Source organism: Cyclopterus lumpus, chromosome 1 (genome assembly GCF_009769545.1).
Source record: "Cyclopterus lumpus isolate fCycLum1 chromosome 1, fCycLum1.pri, whole genome shotgun sequence".
NCBI lineage: Eukaryota > Metazoa > Chordata > Actinopteri > Perciformes > Cyclopteridae > Cyclopterus > Cyclopterus lumpus.
Genome location: NC_046966.1, coordinates 5,882,675 through 5,891,962, shown reverse-complemented (window position 1 = coordinate 5,891,962; position 9,288 = coordinate 5,882,675). Strand labels below are relative to the sequence as shown.

Below are 9,288 nucleotides of genomic sequence, written 5' to 3'. Positions count from 1 at the left end.
TACAAAAAACACTGCATTAGAGTCAAGGAGGATGTGGGCAGATGTGGGCGGATGCTGCGCTATGATTGGACATTCTGCGTTCGAGGACGGGACTTTACTAAAGGGTCATAAACTGTGAGAAACATCCTACAAGTCCCACTTTAAACAGACAGTATAAACAAGCATAAGGACTTTTCCTCAAGGCCCTCATCTGACAAGATCCTCCCTGTAAGCTTCCGTTTCAGTTGTATTTCATTTTTTAATACGGCCTCCCGGAGCTCCACGATGAACCCAGTGAGGTCCCCGCACCCCAGATTGGGAACCGCTGCTCTATCATCGGGCATGCTCTTCGGTGCCAGGGTTGCATGGAGGCATGGCCACGAGAAGAAAAAAGAAAAAGAATGAGAGAAGGAGGAGGAGCAGGAGGAGCAGGAGGAGCAAGAGGTGAGGGGTTGCAGCTGACTTGCATGGGATGATGATGATGATGATGATGATGATGATACTGCTGCTGCTGCTGCTGCATAGGCTCCATCACTCCATCGCTCCATCCCTCCCTCTGAGAGAATGGGAAAAAACAAGGAGTGGTTATGTGATTCCCCACAAGCAGGAGGAGAAGCGCACAGGAGAGAAAGGACTAGCGGGGGAGGGAGGAGGAGGAGGAAGGGGGGGGGGGGGGCGTTTCCCCGCACAGCGTTGCCTATTCTCACACTTCATGGATACAATGTTTGGCATTATGGAGCGTATTCTTCGGGGGGAGCTGACATAAAGGTGGACGCGGCGGTAAGTTGAATATATATTTTCCCCCCGCTGCTATATTTACTCTGAAAAAGAGCGACAGTTTCACATGCGCGCGCCGTCGCTCGGGGTCCCATCACTTCACACCGTCCACCCCGATATTTAGACATATTCATATCCATCTAAGTGAGGACAACAGGACTTGTCGACTATGGGAGCGTGCGGCCCATGCGCGGCCCGGGGATTAACGCCCCAACAATTCCTTTTATGATTTGACAAGCAAACAGGTCGGTCCCATCAGCATCACTCCCAACTAAAGTTCCCGTGGAATCACTTGATGAGCATGTGCACCTGCTCGCGGCTCAACCAGCGGCGTGGCAGCACCTCTTTCTTTCTTTTTTTTCTTTCTTTCTTTTTTTTTCAGCCTGCTAAACGATAAAGACAAACGTGGTTTCGAATCTCCTCCACGCTCCCTGCAAAGGGTTAAAGATTCATCACGCTTGCCACTCCGGAACTGGGTTCTCCTTGTCAGTGGGAGCGGATGTATTTACAAACAAAGAAAGCTTGATATCCAAGCCTGTCACGTAGAAGACAGGTGCTTGGGCTATCTGCAATTGTACAGTGTGTGTGTGTGTGTGTGTGTGTGTGTGTGTGTGTGTGTGTGTGTGTCTGTGTGTGTGTGTGTGTGTGCGCGCGCGCGCGCGTGTGTGTGTGTGTGTGTGTGTGTGTTTATCTGGGCTAGTAGGAAAACCATAGTGTTTCTATTAAGTTTGTCACTGAAACTTTGGGTCTTATTCCGCCCTCCAGGCTGAATTCGTTGCCGTATGCCATTACTGAGTCATTTATTTGTATTCTTATTTTATTTGTGTCTGGGTAGTGACTGACTATTAGGCTCCAGTGTAGCCACAGTGACTGGAAAGATGTGCTGTTGCAGGCGTAAGCATAAACATCCCCATAACAGCGCCTTTAGTTCCAAGCAATTAAGAAGTAACGCAAAGCGGCAGCCCAGCAGCGTCCGTCTCCGTCTCCAGCCGTCTGAACCACCGGGTGCATTAAAGGGTTGATCAGTCTGTTGCGTCAGACATTAATATCCAGGCGCAGATGATTGTCTTTCATTAAGGCCCTCCGGCTGGAGCCGGTTCACTTTTCAATCAAGTCAACGTCCGGAAATGGATGTTCGTGTCCAAATGCTAACCAGATCTTTACGCCTGTGAAAATAAAGTTGGCATCCGGTCTTGCGCAGCTATTATTGGGCATCTGCACGGTAAGTTTACCTGCATTGAGAGGGTAACACGGGGGTCCTGGGCCCGTGCATTGGAAAGTGTGTTAATGGCAGCTTTAAATGCTTTTTAAATAAAACTATACGCTGAAGCCTGTCTTCGAGTTAGACAGAGGCATTCCAGAGGCAACAAAGTGTGTACCTTTACACCAGATCTCTGACACCTATGTGCATCTCTTCACAGCTCTTGGTGAGAACAGAAGACACGTCCACTTGAGTTGTCATCATCATCCACAGCCCCAGACATGGACAGTTGGAGAGAGAGAGAGAGAGAGAGAGAGAGAGAGAGAGAGAGAGAGAGAGAGCACTAGAGGAGTGTAGGTAATGAGGGAGACGAGTGTCAAGATCTTCCTCATGGACGTGAGTTTTTGGCACTTCCCTTACAGGAGACAGTGGATTAGGAGATGTAGACAGCGGTGTGAGTGAGACGAGAGGGATTGTCAGTGGCAGAGACTTTTTTTGGTGGTTTGATAGGTGAAGGGGGAGGGGGAGGGGGGGAAGCAGGGTTGAAATGGCGAAGGAAGGACAGGAAGTGAGGAGGAAAAAGAAATAAATATATACTCACAGAGAGAGAGAGAGAGAGAGAGAGAGAGAGAGAGAGAGAGAGAGAGAGAAAGAGAGAGACGAGAGAGAGAGAATCAAGTGTCATGCTAGTAAACTGGAGTTTTCCAATGGGGGAGCTGTCTGTGGTGCTGATTCCCCCCCCCCACCACCACCACACCACACCCCCTCTAGCCCCCTTTTCCAAACGACTCTCTCTGGTTCTCTCCTCCTTCGCTGTTGATTGACAACGACTGTGTCCCTAATTGGCAAGTGTGGATAAGGAAGAGTCAGGCTTATCCTCCATGGGACAGACCAAGGAAAAGAGAGGGGGGGGGGGGGGGGGGGGGCTTCCAACAATCGGTGCGAGAGGAGAGGAGAATAGAGGAAAAGAAGAAGAAGAGAAGAAGAAGAAGAAGAAGAAGAAGAAGAAGAGGGGGTGATGGAAACTGGAATGAAGGGAGGACATGAGTTGAGGAGGAGGGGCTGGAGGTGGAGGCTGAACATCTGTTTGGTAATCCGTCTCCCCCCCTCAGCGCGGTGTGACACACACTGACACCTATTTGATAATTGGTGAGCCGGCCCCTCTCCCTCGGCGCGCGGCTAAATGGTTGCTTGATGCCGGGGGGAGCAGAGGGACTGGCTGTCGGTGGTGCAATCTGTTTACGCGGTGCAGCTCAGGTGTGCAGTGCGTTCCCTGTGCGGCTGGAGCTTACAGTCTGGTATATTAAGTCCCAACAATGAGCTGCCATTCGAGGCGCGCGTGAACTGTGTATTATGTCCCCCTCGAGCACTGCCGCTGCATTGTTATCCAAGGATAAATAGCATCTCTTTTGTGCCTCTTCTCTATAGGTGCTGTCCTCAAAAGATGTGCCTGCACGCATAGACCTCCTCCCTCCGCCGCTGTCATCTCATTCAGACTGCAGGAGCTGAGGGTATGCAAACAGAAGAAGAACAACAACAAGAAAAGAAAAAGCAGGAGGAATGAACTCCCAGAGCTGGGAGGAGAGAGATGGAGAGACCTGGGCCTCTTTGCTCCGGTCTCGACCACGGGTATTCTTGGGTTGATAATACAGATGTGGATGTTATTGCTTGAGAATACGCGTAGTCGAGTGGAGGCTTTATCGTCTACGGTGGACCCAAAAGCAGAGCTCCGATCAGTAGGGTATGCCAAGGCATGAGCCCGGGCATGCACACACACATCAATGTAGCGCGTGACACAGACATGGGGTGGTTTTTAATGAAGCACCCAGAGGTGACTTTTTATGGGCTTATTCTGTTCAATCAGAAATAGAATGCAATCCGGTCTTTAGCCAACTCCAATCCAGCTTCTGCTTTAAATTGTATTATCCCCGTGCCGGGTTTATCAACCATGTCACTCTCTCCACCTGTGGAGGAAATGAGTTGGTTTCGCTGGCCAGGTTCAGCCCATCTCCTCCTCCTGGAGAGGCCTCGCACCGTGTCACTGAGCTAACCCTCCCCGGGCATTAGTTTCGGGGAGCTTAACACCAAAGTCCCCAGATTTAGACGTTAATTCCAAACCTTCTTGATTACATTACCCTTGTCAGTCAGTCGCGCATACAAGTGAGCTTATAATCTTATCAGCTGATGAGTGTCTCTCACAGCCCGTCACGCCCCTGCACCAGACATTTCCCCCTCATACTGAACGGAAACGTGCACAAAAAACAATAATAAATGTAATTGGCTACACGGACGCGAGCTGGACGCTGCATTGCAAAAAGTGCACAACCCCATCCCCACCCCACCGCGCGCTACACTCTCCTATTTGTGACTCCGCGGCTTGTGCTGGAAATGTGTGAGAGTGTGATGCCTGTAGCGGCAACAGGAGACAGTAACACATGAGGACATGTCAAGACTCGCACCCTCGGCTGACATCTCAGCATTCGGGCTCAGCTGACTAGCTGTCATTATGGAGACGCAGACGTGCACACACGCAGGCACGCACGCACACACACACGCACACACACACACACACACACGCACACACACACTTATACATTGCATGAGGGTTCACATGATGCCAGAGGTGAAATTATGGGATTGATGGATCTTATGAAAACAAGCATACAGACAAATTCCCCCGATATGTTTGAACACACACGCACGCACACACACACACAAGCACGCACACACACTCCGCAGCTGGGTTCACCGGGTCCAATGTGCCAGTGGGGAAATAAGGGATTGATTGATTGTACGGGTAACTATTTTTAGTCAGAGTGATGGATGTCTTTTATGTCTTTTATTGATCAAGTCGAGGTGTGAGCCGTTCTTGGACGTCAGGGGCGTGCTGATTAATCAAGTATAGCCATGGTGTTGGAATAAAATATCCCAGTTTACATATTTGGTGCATTAGCATTATTGCTAAAGTATTATAAATTAGAAAATCAACATTTCTTTGCAAATTCAGCAATATATTAGCATCCGTTTGCAAATGTGCCCGTGATGAATTGCACCCTTCTCCTCTTCTCATGCACCACTCCATGATTTCTTACTACTGCGTAAGCAAATCGCTTATTTATTAACACGGTGGGTAATTATAATTTATACAATTTTTTACACTGACGTTGTGTAAACTTGTTGATTTGGCAAAGCCGTTTCTGTGTGTGCGTGTATTTATGTGTGTGTGTGTGTGTGTGTGCGTGTGTGTGTGTGTATGTATGTGTGTGTCTGTGTGTGTGTGTGTGTGTGTGTGCGTGTCTGTGTGTGTGTGTATGTGTGTGTCTGTGTGTGTGTGTGTGTGTGCGTGTCTGTGTGTGTGTGTGTGTGTATGTGTGTGTCTGTGTGTGTGTGTGTGCGTGTCTGTGTGTGTGTGTGTGTGTGTGTGTGTGTATGTGTGTGTGTATGAGTGTGTGTGTGTTTGCTTGCTTCCAAGCAACAAAATGACTATTGTGAGCACAGCTCCAGGTGCCTAGCAACCGAAATCGCTCTGTTTCCCTGGCAACCGTTGCCTCGCACTCACTGTGTGGGTGATTGGCAGCCTTGACAACAGAGACGAGAGTGACACTTGACCTCGCGTGCTGAATGGGAGAGGAGAAAGCGGGCGCGAGGAGCGTGTGTGGGGGGGAGTGAGGGGGAGGGGACGCTCGCGGGAGACAGGCGAGAGCCTAAGTGATAATCATTCCCCGTTGCAATCCTCCTCCATGTTTCATAAGGCGTCGTCGATACCCCTCCAGATGCGGCCCATCGTCAAACGCAGCACACAGTGCAGCGCGCGCATGCACAAGGACACTCTCTACCTGGGTGGAGAGGGCCCTCCACATCTCATCTATTATCACTCAGCCCTGCGTGGTGCACGGCCCCTTGGCACTGTGTCTCCTTTCATTCGTGATCCGCCTCATCCAAAGCGGGGAGGACCGGAAGGACATGTGTCACGGTCACAGACGCCAACAGGAGATCAGAAGCCGTGCACTCGAGACGTTTCAATGGAACTGGCACTGCCATGGTGTATTTGACCCCTCTGAATTGAATGTGTGTGTGTGTGTGTGTGTGTGGTTCCCCCTTTCATTCCCTAGATTCACTAGCCGAGGGCATCTCATACGTTTTCTTAAAACCAAAAAGTCCCTTACTGACCCCACCTGTGAAACAGTACAAACTCAAATGAAATAAAAAACACTTTTGGAAGTCTCCGAGTGTGTTTTTACCTCATCCAACTTTTACTATAAATTGTTTCTTGTACTCAACACAAGGTACATTAAGCTGCTTATTATCTCAATACTGACACTTACTGACAAAAGTATTCGTGGATATGATTTTTTTTTTAATTCAACAGTTAATTGAAACCTCATTGTAATTCTGAGGTTGCCCCTCCATTTGTCACCAGTTGGTGGTGCTCAGTGCCACAGGATGTTTATGTCAATATCATTCCTCAGTCCTTTCCCATTCAACCATTAAAAAAAAGACTTGCATTCAACTAAATCAAGGTCAAACTATCTTAATCACAAAATGAACACAATAATTAAAATTGTGTCAGTAACAAATCCACTCTCATCGCGGGACTAAAACACAGTACATCAAGTTCATTATACAACAGAGTGAAAACCAATAGATGCGTACTGGTATCAAGTCTTATTTCTCCTTTATTTCCAAAATCACACTTATCAAGTGCATTACTTTTTATTTATTTATTAAAAAGCAGTCTACTTTTCAACACTATATGCTGTTGCATAGGAACAGTCAATATCAACATTTGATTTCAGGATAAGAATACACAATGACTTCCCGCTTCATAACAAAGATAACTTTATGTGATTCTTTTATTTGAACATGCAAGTCCAAAACATACAATGAAATGAAAAAAAATGATTGATTCAAGAACAAGTCAAAACCTTTGGCTTTAGCAGTAACGCGTTAATCCTACACATTCCTGTACCTCTAACCAGTGGCATGACATAATGTTGTGACCCAACTGTCTTCATGAGGATGAGGAGGACTGTGGACACCAGCAGTGACATCACACTTGAACTGTCAATGTGTGTATGATAAGAGAATGAGATCCACACAGGTCTCTTTATCTTAATGCTACCCAAAAAGATTTAACTCTCTATTGATCTCACATTAAAATGCCCAGATGGGAGCCCTTTCCAGGTCGTAACAAAAACAAAAAACATCTTATTTCAGCATTTAAGAATATCTAGAAGTTCAAAATAAAAGTAAGCAGAACATATTAATACTATTTAAAAATAGGATTTCAAAGACCCAAACCAAAAAACGAACAATATTGAAAATAGAAAAAAAAGAAGTTAAGTTCCCTTAAAGTCCTCTGAACAGCTTTTTGCTAATGAGCCGCCTCCTCAGTCTCCTCTTCAAGTTCCTGAAAGTCACCCAGCTCCATGGGGGCTACTGATTGGCTGTTTCACAGGCATCTATCCAATCACTGTACACGTCAACTGGCTCCGACAGATCTGAGGTGCAACTGGTTAAGAAAGTGAGTTGGTTGTTGTTGTTGTTGTTGTTGTTGTTGTTGTTTTCTTTGCTGAAGAGTATCAGGGTTTATATCTGTGGATATGAGCATAACTTTGCAGAGCAATACAGACATTAATATCTTGTGAAATAAGTGTGGAACTTCAGTCACATGACAACAGGTGGTTGTATGCGTATGCGTGTGTCTGTGTGTGTGTGTGTGTGTGTGTGTGCGCCAGGGGAGGAAGTCTACTAAGCCATGCTGAGCCCTTTGTAGGATCCAGGAAAAAATGCAAATATATTTTGTTTCCATATTACTTAGAATAAACATTCACACTCAAAGCTAATAAAATAATTGTATGTTATTGTTATAGGATAAAAACCAGATGGTTGTCACACTGCAGTTCTGTCATCATTGTGTTACAGTATAAGAAAGAGAAAGTGGCCATGTTATCTAAAACTAGTAGGGATACAGGTAATAGGGGTCTGGAACTCCTCCAAGCAGACTGTGCATGATACGATTCCAGTGTTTCTGCTTCTCTCCCTGTTGATGGAAAAATAAATAATAATAAAAAAAGTTTGGCATCGATCACCTCAGAAGCAAGGCGGGCGTTTGGTGCATTCCCAGTACATTTTGACGTCACATGACTTCTCGTGGTTGCAGAACGGACAGGTGAACTGAGAGTCCAGGTCTCCCGTCAGCTTCTTCTTCGGAGGGGGCTTTCTCTTTGACTTGCGGCGGCCCATCGTACACAAAGTGAGCCGAGTCTGTGTGAGAAAGAGACAAACCAGCAGCTTCAACAAGTAGAACATGTGCCACGGCGGAGCAGCACCAGAGACACAACCCCCTGCCCAAAAATGAGAGACAACTCTCGACTAGAAAACTTCTCCAGCTGTTGCTCCATATTGTTAGCAGGCTAACGTTAGCATGTTTGTTGTTGGTCTCCAGCAACATTACAACATAATCGCCTCGCGATAAAAAGGAGAGTTAAACGGCCACGACTCGGACAGCGTCTTTGGTTATGCCTCAAGGGACCATACCGAATAAACTTGATAACTTGATACATCACGATTGTTAAATGTTATCCAGTAAAGCTTAATCTTGTTTACCTTTGCTTTCTAGAAAATACACGTTGCGGTGAAGTGGAATAGTCTTCGTCAAAGACCCGGCGACTGGGTTTCCCGTTAGGTGATTGGAGGAGAGCATGCGCGTCACGGCCAGTCGTTGGCTCGCTGGCGTGTCAGTTATGTTGGCAAACGCCGACACCGGAAGTTAGCGTCCCACTGGTTCCCTTGACATGAAAAGCAATATAGACTTTTGCAGAAAGTAAACTCTGTGACAAACTCACGTGTATGAAACACAAACGTTCTGTTCAGCATGATAATATGTACAGAGGTTTACCACTTTTATGAATTTTGAAACGTGGAAAGTGAACGTAAAAAGTGAACGTTAGGCTATGAAGGAACTGGCTACAGTATGAGCGCGAGCGGACGAGTCAGCGTGATGACGTTTAGTAGTTTAATTTAGCCACTTGTTAGCAATCCCCTCTTTTAAGACACGTACACGCTTGACAAAATCACGAGATTAATTGTCGTGTTTTAATTCGTAGAACATTGTTCATTTAAATCTCACCAGCTGCTAACAACCACAGACGTCATTTCCCGCACCGAACTAAAAAACCATTAAAAAAGTAAATTGACGAGGGAACCGGAAGTGCCAAAATGCTAACTCGAGTCATAACCAAAACAGTGTCCTACACGGTACCCATTCCTGCAGCACTCTGCTCCCACGTGGTGGCGACATACGCCAACTCGCAGGTCTGGTGTGTTGT

The 9,288-nt window shown here is 46.7% G+C and overlaps 1 protein-coding gene across 1 annotated transcript; it reads right to left on the bottom strand.

Annotated features, from left to right (window-relative positions):
* Nucleotides 1-6,779: 6,779 nt before the first annotated feature.
* Nucleotides 6,780-9,189, bottom strand: LOC117734648 (transcription elongation factor 1 homolog). The gene is made up of 5 exons (XM_034538873.1): nucleotides 9,090-9,189; nucleotides 8,567-8,748; nucleotides 8,088-8,224; nucleotides 7,930-8,000; nucleotides 6,780-7,458 (listed from the first exon to the last, which is right to left on the bottom strand). The coding sequence occupies exons 3-5, from the start codon at nucleotides 8,201-8,203 to the stop codon at nucleotides 7,394-7,396; spliced, it is 252 nt and encodes an 83-aa protein (XP_034394764.1). The 5' UTR covers nucleotides 8,204-8,224; nucleotides 8,567-8,748; nucleotides 9,090-9,189; the 3' UTR covers nucleotides 6,780-7,393.
* Nucleotides 9,190-9,288: the final 99 nt, after the last annotated feature.